The sequence below is a fragment of the Nanorana parkeri genome, unplaced genomic scaffold (genome assembly GCF_000935625.1).
Source record: "Nanorana parkeri isolate BGI_ZX_2015 unplaced genomic scaffold, ASM93562v1 scaffold992, whole genome shotgun sequence".
Taxonomy (NCBI): domain Eukaryota; kingdom Metazoa; phylum Chordata; class Amphibia; order Anura; family Dicroglossidae; genus Nanorana; species Nanorana parkeri.
In genome coordinates, this window is record NW_017307260.1 from 164,909 (window position 1) to 185,614 (window position 20,706).

The window sequence follows — 20,706 nt, forward strand, 5'->3', positions numbered from 1 at the left end:
GGGGGGGGGGGGTTTGGGGGGGCTCATTGAGGAACCTGTCCTTGGGGCAGCAGAGAGAGTAAATCCGGCCCTGCTCGCAAATCCAGGCAAAATGTGTAACTGTCGCTTCTTGAAGAAGTGGAAGTAGCGATTGTTTTGTTAGGTGATGCTCCAGTTTCAGACAGCCGCAGGACAAGTGCGGATGTAAACAGTTACAAACTGTCGCAAAAAAACATGCAAAACATGTGCATTCAGGAAAATAGTGCAAGCTCTGGTCAAAACAGGCGCACATGTTAAAAAGGAGCGGCTAAACAGATTTGTACAGAAAAAAAAAGATCTAAGAGGCTAAAACCGTCACAATTGCTTTGATAAATTGCCTCCACAATATCTAACACCCCCCCTATATCTAACACCAGATCTACACAGTACACATTACATTGTTACATTCTATCCAGAATGGGCTTGTAGAGTTAACTTGAGGTCATTGTTAGCGGAAAGCAGAACAATGATGAGTGAATGCTTCGTACTCTCATGAGAGGAAGTATAGGGTGAAAGTATAAACAGTATTGTGCAGTGGCTGCTGTAGAGAGATGCACTTGCGTTCTCTACTGATTCATTGCACTGATAGAACACTCGCATTCATTCTGCTTGAGGCCAGCACAGGAACTTATGTTGAAGCAATGTATTGTCCTATTTCTATAACAAGGCCACACATAGATTTCTGAAGGCATCGGAACGCGTGATCTCAGGCACAGTGGGGCTGATACAGACAAAAACGTTCAACTCGGTCAAACGTTCCTGTTCTTGTGAATGTGCAATGGTGGGGGGGATGGGGAGAGATGACCAATGCTGGAAGAGGTCACTGGAACTGTTTATCTCAGGGGCAATCATCCCGATCAGATCTTCTAACCTAACCAACTGACTGTTCCTGCAGATAAAGGGGATAGAGATAGTTGCCTGACCCAAAAACAGACTACTATGGATTAAACATGTCCATGACTTTGCTATATGATCAAATAATATGTTGGAAAATGTGTTTATGTGCACTACTGTCCCTTCCATGTAAATCCATACACGGTCATGTTCCTTGTAGATAATGGGTAGTGTATGCAGTGGGGTCACAAGGGGGTGCAGCCCACACCCGGGTGACACCATTGGAGGGTCATTTTGGTGTCGCCCCCTCTAAAAAGTCAAGCACTCTGTCATGGACCGAGAGCCCGACAGTGTCAGGAGAGAGGAGGGGACCCGGCGGCATACCTCATTCCGCCGGGTGAACGTCCCCTCCTCTCTCTGGCGGCGTCCATCACCAAGATGGCCACCGGCAGGAGTCAATTAGACTGTCGTGCATGCGCGGTGACGTCCCACGCATGCACGATGACGTCACAGCGAGGCGTCACCCGGTCTCCGCTCCAGGTGACACCTGGCTACAGGATGCCCCTGAGTGTATGGTTGGCCTTTCTGAACTTCTGCCTTGTGTAAGTATTCAGATATTTAGGAAAAAGAGAGCGCTATTGCAAATGTAGTTTATTGGTATCCATACAACTGACCACTGACTGGAGCAGACTTCATAGATTCTGTAAAACTACTCATTCATGAAATAAAGCTCCTGAACTCTGGACTCCTAGCCCCGATAAAGGGAGCCCTCCAGAGCCCCTGGAGCACATTGGCTGCTGTACAGATACCACCAACAAAACTACCTGTGGAATTTTACATTTATGTTGCACTTTCTTTCCTATATATCTGATATGTTAGGGGCTCCAGTTGTGAAAGATATCAGCTACCCAACAATCCTCCAAAACCAGGAGACATACCTAACCAAGATAACATGGGCAGCACAGTTAGCGTAGTGGTTAGCGCTTCTGCCTTGCAGCACTGGTTCAATTCCCAGTCAGGTCACTATCTGCAAGGAGTTTGCATGTTCTCCCTGTGCTTGTGCGGGTTTCCTCCGGGTACTCCGGTTTCCTCCCACACTCCAAAGACATGCTGGAAGGTTAATTGGCTCCTCTCTAGGTTGGCCCTCTATGTATGCATGTGAGATAAGGGACCTTAGATTTTAAGCTCCTTGAGGGTAGGGACTGATGTGATTGTGCAACTATGTAAATTAGGTGCTGCGTAAATTGTCGGCACTATATAAATACCTGTAATAAAATAAATAACAGATTGTGAGCTTGTGTGGGCCTACCACCGAACTTACTCCGAATATATATATTTTTTTATATATATATATATTTAATACTACAACCACGGTAAGATTTTTAATTGAATTATAGTTGAGATGAAATCTCTGATTTGTTTGGCTGATTGTTAAAAAGGGGAAGTTTAGGCTTTTTTTTTTTTTAATTAGCACAAGTTTGTGATCATTCTAATGTAAAAATAAATACATAATGACAGGTTAACTTTGAGGCCACTTTGTAACTGAAAGACTCCATTGTGTACCAGTGAATAGCTACCTATCTGTACTTTATATAGAGTGATCAGCATAAGACGGTCACGTCGGAGATCAGAGCAGCCTGGAAGTGATCTCAGGAACTGATCGGAGGACTGCCAAGGTCAGCGCATTCTCCTTCAGTTACGTAAAGCTGAGCAGTTTCTGGTGCGCTCACATCTAGATCAGCGACTGTTTGTTTATTCTGCAGAACATTGTTTGAAAGAAGAATTTCCTTCTATTAAACTGTATTAGTCATCGCACACCGCCCCCCTGTCACCACCTTGATTGTACCGTTTCCTTCTGTTTACAAACTGACTATTTGTGGACACTGGTCTCCAGATCTCTATGACCGCACTGCGACAACTTCCATTTTTAAAAGCATATGTCACTGTTATCACTACTGGAGCTAACCTGAAATAAAAGGTAGTTGTGGAGGGTGAGAACATTGTCTGTGTTTTTAATGGTGGTATATCATTAGATTCTACAAGCCAAAATGTGAAGCAGTGTTGTGTATTATGTAGTTGGAAGGAATACTTGTTTAGACTTTCCCATTTGAGGCCAGCTTGTTAGATGGATGAGATGGTCAAGCGACACCTGTAGAGCCTATAGAGTGGGAGACAACACTGGCCAAGTGACACCTGTAGAGCCTATAGAGTGGGAGACAACACTGGCCAAGTGACACCTGTGAAGTCTACACCTCCCAGATGTCGTCATCTATGAAGCTTATAGAGTGGGAGTGAGCTCCTGCCAAGTGACACCCGTGAAGTGTATAGAGTGAGAGACAACATTAGTGACACCTATATTGTGGGAAACACTTGAAGAGCCTATAAAGTAGGAGACAACACTGGCCAAGTGACACTTGAAGAGCCTGTAGGAGTAAGAGACCACACTGGCCAAGTGACACCTGTGGAGACTACACAGTTAAAATGTAACACTGACCAAGTGAAACCTCTGGAGCCAACAGAGTGAGAGACAACACTGGCCAAATGACAACTGTGGGGGTTATACAGTGGTAGACTATAAATCAACTGACACCTGTGAATTGGGTAGCAAAGCTAGAGGTTTTATATATTTCTTACCTGCATGGTGCTGATACAGAGACTCCGGTGGATGACGAATTGACTGAGTCCTGCTGATCTCTTGTAACTGTTCCTTCCATGTACCATTAAGAGACGGCCCAGGTGTTTAAACTGTGTGACAGAGAAGTCTGCAGCCAGGGACGCTTGTTTCCCTTCCTGTAACACAAACCACACTGCATCAGACAGGACCCGGGAGAGCCTGTACATACTGTGCCACCAACAACGTCCTGTTCTAACGTGTTGGCAAAACTGGAACCCTGCGTTCAGCCAAAGTAAGTTTGATCCTAACCATCCACCATGCTGGTCTCAGGTCAGTTTTAGTCAGCCAGATTTCCTATGATATTTTAGACTTTCTTTTAGTTTATAAAGCCAGGCAGATCTCACAGCTGAGCATTTCAACATTAGAGATTTTTTTTTTATAATTTACTATCAGCTCCATTTTAGCTTTTCCTGAAACTTAAAACCAGTTTGCAGCCAGTGTTGACTGAAATGCAGTTGGCAGCTTTCGAGGATGTGGGTGGGTAACACTTGCTTTTGGAAAATAATGGCCAATGTCAAGCAGAACCGTCTGTCTGCATCACTAGGTGGCAGCTGTAAACTTTAGGTATAGTCCACCAAGTGCAGCTCCTCACAGTAGGAGGAGAGAGAAGTACTTACTTGTATCTAGTAACCCAAAGCTGCCCATTTCACCTATGCATGCCTTGATGGCTGTTTGTCCTGTGTTGACGTGTGCAGCGTTAAGGCAACCCACTCATTTTTAATGGGTCCTTGATGAGCCTTAGCACTTGCACTATTTTTGGCCAACCTAGCTCAGCACAACAAACAGACCAGTCACGCCTGTATGTTGTGGTGCATGGGTTTACATTATCTATAGGCATTGGGGTAATTATCTTCAATCAATGTCAGCACACCTCAACACATTATCAAATCTGAGTGAAAAGTATCAGTTATCTTTCAGGAACTAAAACAAATAAGTAAATGGTACAGGGGGCAATATAGGAGCAGCGTCACTAAACTGGATATGTATACACTGTATGCTGGTTTTTCTTCAGATGTGCAAGTTAAAATGCTGTAAATTGGTTGTAATGAGCAACGTTGCATAGAAATAAAGGCGACTAATCCAGGTATACACACACACACACACACACACACACACACACACACACACACCATCATGTCAGGTATTGGATGATCTTTTTTTTAAAGATAATAATTGATGGAACTTCTCACCTTTCCTTCCACGCCCACCCCGCAGTCAGCTTCCTGGATCATGCTCACATCATTCCCTCCATCACCTGAAATTAAAAAGAGAGATGAAGCATTTGTTGGTTAAAGAATTGAGATGCACTGGTCGTTACAAGCGCCATGTTTATACCAGTTTTCATAATTCATCCCCAACGTACCAGACAGGTAACCGTGTTATTTGTGTTGTAATAATGATGAATCATTAGAGCTCCCCCTAGCTGCGGCCTGTTAATAGAATTTCTTGGAAAAGGAACAAAAGAGAGCGCCTCCATAGGGTAAAAATGTTATTTAATAGTAAAAACACGCAGCTCTAAGGCTGTACTTACAACAGTTCGGTAGAATTAAAACCAGTAGAATAAGGCGAGAGGACGGAACCCCTGGCAGGGAGAATCTGGAGCAATGTAAAACACCAGTAACCTCGATCCCTTGGTAAACGATTTACGTGTTTCTGGGGCACGCCCCCTTCATCAGAACCAGGAGGTGCCCCAGAAACGCGTAAACCGTTTACCAACACAGGGATCGAGGTTACTGGTGTTTTACATCGCTCCAGATTCTCCCTGCCAGGGGTTCCGTCCTCTCGCCTTATTCTACTGGTTTTAATTCTACCGAACTGTTGTAAGTACAGCCTTAGAGCTGCGTGTTTTTACTATTAAATAACATTTTTACACTATGGAGGTGCTCTCTTTTGTTCCTTTTCTCATAGACTGGTAGTCCATCTAATCTGTGGGAGCTGCCTCCATCGTGTTTGCTGTATTTTTACTGCTGGGCTCTTTTGGATTTGAAGGCGCCGGTATTGTTTTGCAGAATTGCTGAGAGGTCTATTCATTTTCCTATATCAGGAGATGAGCACTGGAATTATTTCTATCTGGTATTCTGTGTATTTGGCATGACACAGTACAGACAAGACACCACTATGCTAACATGACATGCACATACTGGTGAACGAAGGATCAAGCGACTTCTCAATGCACTAGATACATGGCCATCTTAAAGTAGAACTTCAGGCATGTTTTATTGATGAGGAGTTACATTTCCCCCTCACCTCCAGTCAGTATTCACCAGTAAATATGGAAAAGGAATATTTGCAGTAATAAAACAGCCATAAGGCTCTTTATTAAGTCAAGCAGGAAGGGCTAAGAATATCTGCCATGTTTTTATTGCTGTCCCTGTTGGTGGGACTTCCCTTTACCTTCTGCTTCAGTAACAGGCGGTCACCTGCAAGTGGAGGGGATATTACCCGAGCTGGGACACATACAAAAATGCTCTACACCTTCACTTGAGCGCTTCTTTAAGCTTTATAACGGTAACATAAAGCTACATTTTGATCATAGCAGAAAGTGTGGGAATGGCCGGAAAACCTGTAAACATATCTTAGGGTTTAACCCCTTCATGACTGAGCTTGTTTTTAGTTTCTGTTCGTAAATGACTGACACACTTTTGACATTTTTGCTGTGTGATTCTTCCACGTCAGTAATATACTTTCTTACAAAGTGCACCCACACATATTATATATTGTTTTTTAGAGGACAGATAGGGCTACATATTTATATCACATATGTGCGTCTAACGCCTCACTTAGGACAAATAAAATATAAAAAAAGAGGAAAAAAACGTTTAAAAAAAACACTTTTTTCCCAGTTTTGATTTGTAGTATTTTTTTTACAAAACCAGCACAGCTAAAAAAATGCAATAAATACATTCATTTATTTGTCCCTTATTTTATTTTTTACACATTTTTTTATTTTTTTTTACACTTTTCACTTTTTTTTTTAACTTAAAAATGTTATTTTATTTATTTAATTATATCAAGCAGATTTTGTGAATTAATCTCACTGTTACTGCATGATAAATTAATACATTTTTGGTTATTATCAGGCTGCTTCAAACTTCAGAACAGCCGATAATAAGTTAGTGACACTGATCCTGCAGCAGTTCAGGATTCAGCTGTTACTAAATGTTTTCTGATTGTTGCAACAACGATCAGCAAACAAACATTCTTCTTCCAGGAATAGATACATTGTAGGAATAGACACATTTTGTATCTATTCATGCAAGAAAAAAAAAAAAGCCAGTATAGCTTGAGAGAGATATCTCTCGATCTATACGAGCTGTCAGAAAGCCGGCAAAAGCCGGCATCTGTGTCCGCTTTGCTTTGACTCTCAGACACCCGATATTAAGGTATCGGGTGTCTGAAAAAGGTTAACCCTTTCATTAATGAATGCCTCTGTAGTAAGGGCATACATTAATGAATGTTAAAAGCTGATTCTCAGCGATTAACAGCCCTCTAAAGCAGCAAATAACTCGTCACGTACAGTGTACGTGACAAGTCATTTGGTCCCTTTGTGGCTGGACGTACAGTGTACGTCTCCCGTCACGAAGGGGTTAAGGCACGGGCAAGTCCATGAGGATGTTTTATTTTTACCTCCACGGGGCTCATTAACCGAGGGAAAGTGCAATGGGAAAAATACAGCAATTAACGTAAATCCAATGCCAAAACTTTGATTATTTTGTTTTGGATAGTATAGGGAATAGGAAAGGGTTAATTGTTCATTGTTTTGCCATATTTATCCCATTGGGGAGATTTACCTTTGTTTCCTATCCTGTAGATACAAGCAAGTGGTCAGAAAGTGGAATATAGACTGGCACTCATTTAGAAGACACACAGGTTTCATAAAAAATTTTTTTTTTCAATGATGCTGTACGAGGCTTTGCATATGTCCTCTGATAACTTCTGTCAGACACTTTTGGTTGTGAGGCTCACAGTGAGGTGTAGGTGTGCAGGACCACAATGCGAGGCTTCTTCACAATTATATTAAACACGGGGAATTTCTTATTACAAGACAGTCAGTGCTGAAGAAGCTTCACAGGAAAACATCTTGTGGTTCTGATTATTACAGGTGCAAAACCTCACAAGTGAAACGTAATGTGCTGTCACGATAATATCATTTATTTTCCACCCACAAAACAAACAAGTCATTTCAAAAATAATTTTTTTAAAAACCCTGCAACACCTCAGATTAGAACAGAGATAGTTTAAAGGAGAACTTCCTTAGATGTGACAAAAGAGAAGGTTTTTCTCAATCTCAGAGTATTATAAACCAACGCATGACCCAGTTATTGTATTCTTAAATGCGCGTTTAACACCGGCCATTACCAAAGTCTACAGTCCAAGCAGTGTGGCTTGGAGGGGTCACTACTCTCCATCTCCCTCTGAAGATCCTGGATCAAAAATCCACAGGTCACTTTATCACTGAGCTCCTGAATGTAGAACATGCCCAACAGCTGGACCACAAAAATAAGGTCCTCCTCTATGGTGGCTGCCAGGGCAAAGAGCCATTTGTGTACAGTCCCAGCCCTCCACATCACTGTAACTGAAATTAGGATCTTCAACATCACTGCTGGATCAGTTCCAGCAGTGATGACCTACCCCGAAAATAAGACCTTGTGTGTTTTTTTGAGCCCAAAAAAATATAAGACAGTGTCTTACTTTCGGGGAAACACGGTATATGGGAAACACAAGGTTTTCCCTCAAAGGGATTCAAACCCAGGTTTCCAGCAGACCAGTTGGCGCTCTTACCCTCTAAGCTACCATCTATGCTCAGCGCTTGTTCTCTTCTTTCAGAAAAACAGTCATCGAAAGGCAAGCAAACAAACAATCAACTCCTCTATGACCACTAAAGTATGCTAGTTACTGAGCTATCATTACCCCTCTAGGATAACCTGTATCACTGTTCTATCAACCTGTTCTATCAAGTATTAACCTCTACCCTATGTGCTTTTTATTTCAGAACCAGTGGCAGTCTTTCACTAACTCACAGCCAGAAATACTAACCCAGGATCATTTCCAAGTACTCAGTATTCCAATAAATGTCTTCTGAACGCTTTAATTCAGAAGTTTCAAATGGTGCAAACAAAGCATGGAATGGAGGTCCAGTTACTGACGATGTTACTCCAAAGTCATTTCACAGAAGTCCATTTCTCCACTTTGAACGCAGGCTCAATAATGCAGAGGATCCTGTTTCTTAGACATAAAGTAAGTAATTACGAAAAGAACCAAAACATTTATGGTCCTCATCGCCGTACTAGGGAAAGTTGCAATCTGCTCACACCAAAACTGCTCGATATCTAGCCCAGCCTTATTGAAATTGGTTTTCCTTTTTGGGTCTTCTCAGAAATCTATGAAATCATTTCATGTTGACTTTTTTTTATGAATCAGAGATCCAGTCCCACACCACCAAGGGGTATTGATGCCAATGGTTCCAAACTCCAAGCCATTGCAAAGTTCCAAGCCACACAGAAGGAGGGCCTTCTCCATATTGTTTACTAATAAATCATTATAAACTTTTTAATGTTTTTTTGGAGCCTAGAAAGAACTCTAGCTTTAGGGGTTTGTCTACAGCCAGTGATAACCTGGCCTGTGGGGATTTGGTTTGGGATATCCATGAGAGGCAGGGCAGATGTCCCCGAATCAACACATAGATTATAATTGTGGATAGTATTAACATTTAGATCAGAAGGAACAGTAAGTCACAACCAAATTTCTACTGGTCAGTGCGTATATGAATTTTAGATTAGAGTGTATGCATAGCATACTGTAGATGGAGTGTGTAAGGGTTAGCATCCCTGGTTTTTATTTCTGTCTCTGGCCCCACTTGGTAGACTTACTCTCTTTCTTACTATTGTCATGACATCATTTCATAGTTGTCACCAAAACAAGACAAAATGTATTTCTGCGCTATACCTACAGCTACAGAGGTGAAATCGGGGCTTGTTTAGCTGTTTAGTGTGCACGACCCGAATACAGATCACTTTAATTAAAAACTGTTCATACGGTAGATTTGTTTTAGGTCGGACATTGTACAGAATGTCAATTGTCATCTGAAGGGATCAGAATCATTATTTATCATTTTTATAAAAAGCACACAAAATATAAATGTAAAATTGTACACAATTAATACCAGAAAAAGATGTTTAGACTGTGTATCTTCTGTCGCAAGAGAAAAATGGGGGGCTGCCATTTCTGATCTCCTTTTTAAAATGCTTGTTGCCTGGCTTTCTTGCTAATTTGCAGTTTTAATGTGGCATTAAACCCTCAGATTTTTTAACATAAACCAATACTGTAATGTGCGCCTTACTGTAATCCATGGTTGTTTCCCTTCTCTTTGCTGCTCTTCCTTTTAAATCCTCATGTCTTCTCATGCTTGGGGAGTGCCTCTTCCTGTAGTGCTGGCTCAGGTTACAAACCTACACACAGACACCATGTATCCATTCCAGAGACAAGGCAGTCTGCTGCAAAACAGAAGTTCTGCCCAGCATGAGAACAAATACAGATTTAAAAGGAAGAGCAGCAAAGAGAAGGGAAACTACCATGGATTACAGTAAGGCGCACATTACAGTATTGTTTTATGTTAAAAAATCTGAGGGTTTAATGTCACTTTAATGCTTTCTCAGTCACTGCCCAGGAAAATAATGCTGGAGTTCAGATCTAATGTAATGCATTCTTGTTCTAGGTAGGAGACTCAGAGACAGAGGAAATTCGAATTTTCAGAAGCAGACCAGCAATAGCAGCCTCCATATTTCTCGGTTAGCTCATTTTAGTCTCCTTTACCCCAGTGATGTAAAGAATCATTTTACAGCAGAAAAGTTATATAGCACACTGGATATTTTCAGGGCTTTGTGACAATGCTGGAGGATTACATTCGGCGGTTCCATACCTACAGCGCAGGTCAGTTTCCCTGTCCTTTCTTGCAGCAGCCGCACAATCTGAGCCTTCTGGGTGGGAGCGCAGCGGCAACACACGACAGCTGGGCACTGACAGGCCAGTTCCATAAATTCGTATTCGTAGTACTTCAGGCACACCTGGAGAACAGCAAAAGTGGAACCAATGAGAGAGAGAATAAAAACTGCCCACACATAACAACCTGATTGTAAATATCCTTTAGATTCATCAGCAACCATGTAGTGTGAGGACCTACGTAAACAATTGATTAGATTTAAACCCAATCACGTAGGCGGTCACACTACAAAGCTGATGTGTTGGCAATTCTCTTCATGAAGCAACAACCTTCTCTGATGCACAAAAATTTTCCTTAGTGCACCTCTTTACTCGAGGGTATGAGCCAGTCATATCTCATGCTTTCTACAGGCCGTGCATGTCCAAGCTTAGTCTTGAAAGTAAGCAAAATAAATAAAAAAGCTCCTGAAAATGACACTTGTTCACCTGCTCGTAGAATCTTCACTCCAGTGCGGCGCAAAACCACCCAAAATGATCTTCACAACCAACATAATTCTGGGTGTGTTTAATTCCTTTGTCTCCTGCCATATTCTGTGGTTCCTCCCAGCGGCTCCTACGTCATTACAGTGTCCCATAGTGACAAAGCCCGAGGGAGAACTACAGAACATTATGTATAAAGTGTCTCATTTATGGGAGATTATTTTTCTTCTCAGTGATAGAGTCACTTTAAAAAGGAGAACTATGGGGTATGTGTTTTCCCCATAGTTCTCCTAAGGGTAACGGGAGGACACAAACTAGCGTCTTCCCGTTACCCTAAGTTAAGTATATAGTGAGCTACAGCTCGCGGTATACTGAGGAGCCGCGGCTGAAACTGATCCCGACAATTACTTCTGGATCCGCCCGCCCAGCTGCCTGAGTGACAGCTGGCTCTGCCTATCTAGAGGCAGAGCCAGCTGTACCCGCCCCCTCCCCCATCCGTTCCGCCAGTCGGAGCGGGGAGGGGGGATTCCAGTCCCTCCCCTGTCACGGCTCTGTGGTGTAACAGGATCGATAAGGGAGCGAGCGCCGGTATGTGTTCGCTCATCTCCTGAGCCGACCTGTGACAGTCGCATTGTCACAGGTCGGCTAGAACTATGAGGATGAGTGAAAAGCTGATTGGTTACTATGAGGAACTGCTCCAGTTTTGATATATTATGATAGCTGTCATATAGGATAGCTGTGTCCCAGACAATCTCCCCCACCAGAGGATTGACACTTGTGCCTTCATATTGAGACTAACCAGTATGCATATTCATATGTTAAATACCTCCAAGGAGTCCCCAGATATGACCAAGGCGCAGTCGTGCTTTCTCCTAAACGCATTTAGCTCCAGATGGGCTTCCCCGCGGTTTGTTACCTGCAGCAGTACAAAGTACATTTGTTAGATCCCAGGCAGAGGTCATTCTCCATAACCCTCTCCTATTCCTGCGTCCTTTACTGAAATACTCACGGATCGGAATATGTGTATGTCCTGGTTTCTGGTCACCAAATGAGCGTTCTTTGCCGTGCAGGTCGCCGTCTCCAACTTGTCCCCAGTCAACATCCAGACCTGAAGGCGACAAAACAATATCTCTTAAGGGTAGAGCTGTCATTTCAATCTTCAAGTCTTAAATATAAATGAACGTTATCAGTTGAGCTGTACAATTTCCTGCTGCAGATGTGAACAACATTTATGTTATTTTAATTCATTATTAAATGACACTCCCCAGCTGTAGACTACCCTACCCTTTGCTCTCCGGCTGCTTGGCTGGTTACTTGTCTGTATAGAGGGGCATCTGATTCACTTCTCATTCTCCCATGTGGCAATGTTTTTGTATAGTAGATTTTGGTGAGGCAATTACAAGGGTGTTTGTACCAACATAAAATATATAATCCATTACAGCACTATGACCCATCGCTTTGTTCCCATACCTTCATGCCTGCGTTCCGTAATGTCTCCAGGGTAGGCCGCACATCAGCTTGCAGTTGGTCTTCCACTCCGGTCAGACACAGCAGTTCCATCTCCATTTCCAAGCTCTCTATCACGGTGGCCACTTTCAGTGAGCGGTCATGAACGCTAAGTTTTGCCTGGACATAACGTGCCTGAAGAAAAAACAAAAACCTTGAGATCAAGTTCATAAATCCATCACTGATGAAGTGACCAAACCGAGAATCAGTCCAATGCAAATCAACACCTGGCGTAATCTCACAGGACCAAAAATGCAGCAACCTGGAATTTAGATACCAACTATTATATTTATTTGGACTCCACATTTAAAACAGTAAATCGCCACCAAGTAATTGCCAAGGAATAACTAAAACCCTGCTGCTGAGTCAGTCTGAAAACATACTGGACCCCTCCAGTTTTCTAGCTCTGACATCTAAAACAACCGACTCTGGAAATACTAGTCATCAACATGGTCCCTTTGCCAACAGAGTTCCACTGGGCAGGGATTGTGGCAGCATGTCATTGTGTGCGCTCTGCAGTACACGTTGGGCCAGTGAAATGCTCACTCTTGGGAACAACAAGAATTTTCTAACGTGGCCCTAAACACTGCCCAATCCAAAAGCTATCCAGACACAACTGGTGATGGCTGTTAAGTGATGACCAGATATATTCACCTAAAGACAGCAAATTGGAACTCTTACTTCTAGAGATAAGATCTGCATTTTCTTTAGTCTGGATCTCTGAGCAACCTTACCTCGAAATCCTGATACTGCTCCTCCGTCAGGGACTTTTTGGCCACCACCAGGACCCGGAGTCCTTCTCGGGCCATGTTGCCGCACTGAGAAATAAACAGATTCAGGTCAGAGCAAATTACCACAGTGCTTACTATGTGCCAGATTCATTAGTCATGGTCTTCACTTTTATTCCAGCCAAATAAGTTTCTGTGTATACTACATATCAAATATCACCAGATGAACTGCACTTAACTTAAGGAAAGTGCTACATTTTTTGATGGGGCTCATAGCTGGCTGAATAGTTTACGGCAGCTTCCAGTCCTAAAATAATAATTTCTATAGCATGTGTCCTAGGAAAAGGCAATGGATGGCAGCTGTACATTAATCATAGGGAATTGATGAGAAAGCAAGGCAGACATCATGGGCTCTATAGTGAGTGGTGAAGGAGCTCCCCTGTAGCCCTTCAGATTTGCTTGCTCATGTCTGTAGATGACGGCTAAAAGCATGCACATCTAGAGGGATGCTGGCGTTTTCCCCTCCATATATAACTACTTCAGTGCTTAAATGGTATCTATGGTCAAAAACGAAAAATAAATCTGGATTTATACAGTAATACCTCGGTTTACAAGTAACTTGGTTTGAGAGCGTTTTGCAAGACAAGCAAACATTTCTATAAAATGTTGCCTTGATATACAAGCGACGTCTTGCAATAAGAGCAACATTTTGTAGAAAATCACCACCGAATAAGGCTGAAGCAGTGCGAGCGATGAGTCTGTTTAAGGACAATGCAATGTCACATTGGATAGATTCCTTGTTAAGGTTTCATGAAATGAAAAAGATTCCATTGAGTCAAGAGGTAGCAGTGATTCCGTTAGTGACAGTGAAAGTCATCCTACACAATAATCCTCCTCTCTCTCTCGTCCCCCTCACACCAGCCACAAAGGTAACCGGAAATTGGTTTATTTGTCTTTATATTTTGTACAGTGTTATATTACAGTATTGTAATCATTTTATATGAATATTTTTTGGGTTGTGGAACGAATCATCTGAATTTCCATTATTTCCTATGGGGAAATACGCTTTGATATACAAGCGCTTTGGATTACAAGCATGCTTCCGGAACTAATTATGCTCGTAAACCAAGGTATTACTGTATATTGAATTTACATGAGTCCTATCCCACTCGTAATAACCAGACCCATCTAGAAGTTTGTAAACGTACTTATTGAAGATGCCCATAGGATGTACTTTGTCAATGCACTGGCACCATTTCACTCCACCCTGTGAATATTCCTTGTTTTACAACTACAACTTAATGTCTGAACAATGTAACATTATCACTGCTTGCTGAAAGCAATGCATGATGGGAAATGTGGTCTTGAGAAATAAGGACTGCATCACATCAAGCAGCAGGAAAAGAGACGCAAAGCACGCTGGGAATCCAGGAAGTTGTTGGAAGTGATGGGCAGACAGAAGGCAAACAAAAAGGGATTTTTTTTTCAAGTAAGCTTTGATAATCAAAAGCAACTCTACTATGTGTTCCTATTACAATGTTGATGTTATAACAGGATAGTATATGCTGGGACTTCACAACTACTTAAAAAAGATATGCCAACTTCCTGTTACTGCACAATTCCATGGTCAGGTATCTGAAAGGCCAGCACAGTTGGACTTGAAGGGACCTGAAGGGACCGCTGGCTATCCAGCTCATGTGTCAGTCTCGGACAAAGGAAAACCTCATAAGATCAATCATGACTGGTCCTCTTATCAGGCTATATGGCAATGACTATTCGGATATGCACTGCCAAAAGGGATCCAATTCTTACCTCTTCCTCCAGCCAATCATTGTACTGCACAATCCCTGCCATCACCACATCTGCCCCCTTCATGTAGAATGTGATTTCACCCGTGGAGTCTTCCTGGATTTAACAAAAAAGTACAGCAGGAAGAGGCTTAAGTACGAGAAATTATTTTCAGTACACATAAAACAATTATACAGATTATGAAAGATGTGGGCAGAAAAAAAAATTGCATATCAGGGATGCAATTGCTGTTGTTATCTACTCAGGCCAGACCTGCTCTGCAGCATTATGTGTCATACAAGCCACTCACACTTGTTTATCACAGGACAGACTAGCAAGGAACAGAGAAACTAAAAGAAGGGAAATGGTCTATGATCTGCTGGGCTCATTGCTATGAATAAAATCGTAAACAAAGCTCTCTTATGTGTTTTTAGGTTTAGCTATAGGTATGAGGGCCCATTCGGGCCACATCCAGATCATCTCCAGACCAGATTAGACTAGATTGTTTCCGGATCCAAAAATGCATCCTAATGTATCCCTATGCTATTTCTGGCCTCTGTTCACACCAGCGCAGTCCGTTCCAGACCAGAAAAATACTGCACGTCTCATTTTGTCTAGTCTGGAATGCATGGAAATGCATTTAAAAAACTGCATACAAGCACATGCAAACGCACCTAAAAGTTCATTTTAAGTAAAGAAAAAAAAAGAAATCAGCTCTGGAATATGGCAAAAATGCTGCAAAATGCAATGCAACCCGTTCCAGATCTGGTCCGGAAAATGGTGTGAACCTGCATCCTTTTCTTTGAGCTCATGAGATGCTTCCTGAGAGACACATGGGGGCTGCCATTGTCAATCCCCTGATGAAGTAGCTAGTTGTCTGGTGTGTTCCAGGTAAAAGGAAACAAAGTAAGAGAGTAAACGTGAAACCCAAGAAACAGAATGGGGAGGTAGTACTGGAAACCTCCCTCCATCCCTCGCTCATGAAACCTCATTGACCTTAGTAAATTATTATTAATATACAGGATTTATATAGCGCCAATAGTTTGCACAGCGTTTTACAATATAAGGAAGACATTACAATCACAAGACAAGAGGGTAAGGAGGGCCCTGCCCCTGAGGGCTTACAATCTAAAAGGGAGGGGCCAGTGATACATGAGGAGGTAGCTGTGCGGGGATGATTGTTTGAGAACATGAGTGGTCAGGTTGAGGTGGGATAGGCTTCCCTGAAGAGATGAGTCTTAAGGGATCGCCTAAAGGCAGTCAGTGTAGGAGACAGATGGACAGGTCGGGGTAAAGAGTTTCACAGGATGGGAGAGACTCTAGTGAAGTCCTGGAGGCGAGCATGGGAGGAGTTGACGAGTGAGCTGGAAAGCAGGAGGTCTTTTGAAGAGCGGAGGAGATGGATAGGGCGATACTTTGAGACAAGGTTGGAGATATAACCGGGGGCAGAGTTGTGGATGGCTTTGTAAGTGGTTGTTAATATTTTGAATTTTACCCTTTGGGCTATAGGAAGCCAGTGCAGGCATTGGGAGAGGGGGGTTGCAGACACTGAGGTGAATGAGGTTAGGTGAATGAGTCTAGCAGCTGCATTCATGATAGGCTGAAGGGGGGATATCCTGTGTAGTGGAAGGCCAATGAGGAGGGAGTTGCAATAGTCAAGACGAGAGATAACAAGATGAGTAATTTTGCGGTTTCCTTGGTGAGGAAGGGGATTATTTTGGAGATGTTACGAAGGTGAAGGCGACAGGATTTGGATAGTGATTGGATGTGGGGAAGAAAGGTGAGGTCCAAGTCAAGGATGACACCTTGGCTTGGGGGGAGGGCTGGATAGTTGTGTTAACAATCTCAAGGGAAAAGTTGGGGGAAGGTGCACGGGCAGGAGGAAATATCATGAGCTCAGTTTTTGAAAGGTTGCGTTTTAAGAAATGTTGCGACATCCAGACTGAATATTGCCTATTAGTGATAGAGAGAAGGCAATGCCCGTTAGGCATAAAACTCCATTCCATCCCTGTATTGTAGGTCCCAAATATCTAAAAACAGCCCTCACTTAAAAGGAGAACTATGAGGTGAGTGCTTTTCACTCACCTCATAGTTCTAGCCAACCTGTGACAATGAGTCGGCTCGGGAAGTGAGCGAACACATACCGGCGTTCGCTCACCTCTCGATCCTGTCACAGCTCTCTGCCGTGACAGGGGAGGGGCTGGATTCCCCCCTCCCCGCCAGCGCTGACTGGCGGAACGGACGGGGGAGGGGGCGGGTACAGCTGGCTCTGCCTCTAGATAGGCAGAGCCAGCTGTCAGTCACGCAGCTGGGCAGATCCCGGCACAATTGTCGGGATCCGCTTCAGCTGCGGCGTCTCAGTATATAGTGAGCTACAGCTCGCGGTATACTGAGCCTATGGTGACGGGAGGACGCTAGTTTGTGTCCTCCCGTTACCCTAAGGAGAACTATGGGGAAAAGACTTAACCCCATAGTTCTCCTTTAATGTATTATGACCTAAGTGATCACCAGGGACATTCCAAAACGTACACATGAGCGTCAGGGACGCTTCCCTCTGAATACCAGAGTGGAGATGGCATACACGGTAATTTAAATTAGGGATTGTGTGCAACGCACCACAAAGCCTATTGTCTCCAGATAAGAGGCGAGAAGGTTACCGCTGCTGTAATCAGCTGTTAAATAGCTGTTATTATTGAAGGTGTCTAATGACATGTATGTAGGAAATGGCGCACAGGGCCAGTTTCCTGAGCATTAATTCTGCCACAGTAAACCTCACGAGCCGCTCCAACATAAATAGAATGTCAGCGGACCCTCGTGTGAGTCACTTCCTCCTCCGGGGGGTTCAGGGGCAGGTTAGAACTTTCTCATGTTTACAAAGTATCACAACATCAAACCTTGTAAAAGAACACCTATTATATATAAATGCAAAACTTTCCCACAGTGTCGCTGTAAAATCTGCAACCCCTGCATCACGGCCTAGGTGACTTCCCTACTTTCTATTCTTTGAACTCCAGTAGAAATACATATACACATAAATAAACTGCACTGAGGTTTCCTGTTCATATGTTCCTGTTTAGCCTCTAGAGAAAAAAAAGACGCTGCCTTAGAAGATAGACGTCAAAAAGCAGAGGAATGCAGGGGGTGCAGATCTTTTAGAGGCTGATTTATAAACCATTCACACAGCAAAGAGCTCTGTGAATGGTTTGTATATCAGCCCCAAAGTGTACTTCATATATTTCCAGTGCTGTATTCAGGGCCGGATTCCCGGCAAGGCCACCGAGGCCCGGCCTCAAGGTGGCACAGGTTTGAAATCACCCCGACGCCCGGAAAATGTAGTGCCGGGCGGTAATTTGCTTTGCACAAGCAGAGCTAAATGTAGAAGAGGAGAAATTACTTGTTTCTTTACAAGTGTTCTCGGCGATGAAGAATACTTGTAATTAGTCTGCCGGACCGCCATTTTGTTCATTCAGTTGCTCCAGGTTTCGTCTGTTCCAGGTTTGATAAATTCCCCCCAATGTGTTATCAAATGCTTCATCACCCAAAATTCTAAAATGCGTACAAAACCCCCCATTTGTTTTGGCATATATCCGCACAGATCAATGTTCACAGATATTCGCAGGGAGAATGGCCCTGCAAATTGTTTACCAATAGACCGTTTTTTAAATAGACCCCTAAGACCAAGGGTGGGCAACTCCAGCCCTCCAGCTGTTGTGGAACTACAAGTCCCAAGTGGCATTGCAAGACAAAGTTAAAGGCATGACTCCCAGAGGTATGCTGAAATTAGTAGTTAAAGCGCAGCTGGAGAGCCGGAGTTGCCCACCCCTGCCTAAGAGTATAGTATGTGGGAAAGCCCCTTGAAACCTAATTTTAAAAAAATTTCTTTTTTGGGCATACACTAGCATCTTAGATATTAAACCCTATACATATTTGAGGGCCCCTGTAAGCCAAACAAGAGGAAAGATATCACTTAAAATATTTGCTTTAGCGTTCGTACTAAAAACAATTGTTCCTTATATATGCTAAAATGCAATATCGCATTTTGTGTCCATTTTGTCTGTTAATAATAATAACAACAACAATAATAATAAATAAGGTATTAATTCAAACAACCTACTAAATAAATGCTTGACATGTCCTGAACGAGGAGTAAATATAGTTCAGTATAGAGATATAGTTCAATAAACACATACTACAGAACTTCATCTGCTCCTTGAGGTTTTAACTAACACACACATATATATATATAGCACTTACCCGAACAATGATTCCCATCCTCCTGCTTTCGTAGGTGAAAGGGAAAATCTGAAGGATGCTGAAATTTATGATCTGGCCACCAGGTGTCCTCAGCTGCATCGAAGATTGATCTCTTCCCACCAGCGTCAAGCCCACACTTTCTGTCCATTGTACCAGGGCCACCTAGGTGCAGGAGAGGTGAAAGGTCAGTGCAGGGGTCAACAAAAGGTATACAGGCTATGAAATAGTTCTTCATTATGGGATATAACAGGCAACAATGCTGGGCTGTTTCTAAGGGCTTGACTAGAACATTTATTTAACAAATCCGCGACTAAATAAAATGTATAGTTTTTCTGTTTTTTTTAAAGTCATTTAAGGTATTCATTAGAGGAAATGTTGGGACTTTAATTCTGATTTTGCTAATTTGCCTGTCAGTCTCTGATCTATATCTCAATTGACTGACTCAGGGACCTGGAACAAGCATGCAAAAAAGTCAAGTCAGAACTCCAGATCTGCAGTTTTCTCAGGTCAGTGACACAGTAAGTAATGAAGCCTTGACAGCCAAGCTATTAGCATTTTCACAAGGAGAGGTCAGTGATGATCTTAGCATAGCTCTCTTCTGAGAACCCGGAGGCTTCTGGGTGACACAACAAGCAAGACAAATAGCAAAACCTGCCAAAGACTATAGCCCTCTAACATTAAAATCAAAGCTGGAGAAAAAGGTTTTCACTTTGAGTTATACTTTAAATACAATTAAAGTGACACTAAAAACTCAGGCGTTAAATCCTAAAAATACATTCAAGTCCCTTAACAATTAACAAAAATGTATCTTATTTGTGTATCACTCGGCTGTAGATCCTCCAATCATCTCTGAATTGGTGCTGACACTGTCCTTCCTTCTGGAGGGGGGCTACTTGTGTTCCCCATGGTCCCTGTGTGTGTTGTAAAGTAGTCACCGCTCCAAGCTCGCTCCCGGTGAGCTTTACAATTCCAATACTAATGAGTAAACTAAACATGAGATTGTAGTCCATCCCGGGAGTGAGCTTGGAGCGGTGACTACTTTACAACACACACAGGGACCATGGGGAACAGACGTAGCCCCCCTCCAGAAGGAAGGACAGTGTCAGAGATGATTGGAGGATCTACAGCCGAGTGATACACAAATAAGATACATTGTTGTTAATTAAGGAACTTGAATGTAATTTTAAGATTTACCTCCGGAGTTTAATGCCATTTTAAACACACCGCTATCATAATTGGCTGAAACCGGTCTTTATACTGGTTTTGCATCACCCTGCACACCAGATATCAGACTGAGAGTGGGAGGTTTTGTACTACTTCCATATCAAGCTGTGCTGCCAAATAGGTGTTTTTAGGCACTAGAATTTGGGAGGTTCCATGTCCAATGAGCAGCAGCCAACCAAGAAAAATGCAAAGTTACAACAGGAAATAAGGGTGTCACTTTCCGCAGCGTGCAGCAAGACAGAGGGTATGTCAATCACAAGA

General features: G+C 42.8%; 1 protein-coding gene across 1 annotated transcript in view; it reads right to left on the reverse strand.

The window, feature by feature from the left end:
• Window positions 1–20,706, reverse strand: part of ATP9A (ATPase phospholipid transporting 9A (putative)) — a 74,735-nt gene that overhangs the window by 15,956 nt on the left and 38,073 nt on the right. The window contains exons 15-23 of the mRNA XM_018566960.1: window positions 19,222–19,383; window positions 14,992–15,084; window positions 13,186–13,269; window positions 12,416–12,586; window positions 11,955–12,053; window positions 11,772–11,861; window positions 10,446–10,590; window positions 4,717–4,781; window positions 3,487–3,642 (exon numbers count right to left, since the gene is read on the reverse strand). Of these exons, the coding sequence (XP_018422462.1) occupies window positions 3,487–3,642; window positions 4,717–4,781; window positions 10,446–10,590; window positions 11,772–11,861; window positions 11,955–12,053; window positions 12,416–12,586; window positions 13,186–13,269; window positions 14,992–15,084; window positions 19,222–19,383 (1,065 nt within the window). The remainder of the gene's footprint in view (window positions 1–3,486; window positions 3,643–4,716; window positions 4,782–10,445; window positions 10,591–11,771; window positions 11,862–11,954; window positions 12,054–12,415; window positions 12,587–13,185; window positions 13,270–14,991; window positions 15,085–19,221; window positions 19,384–20,706) is intronic.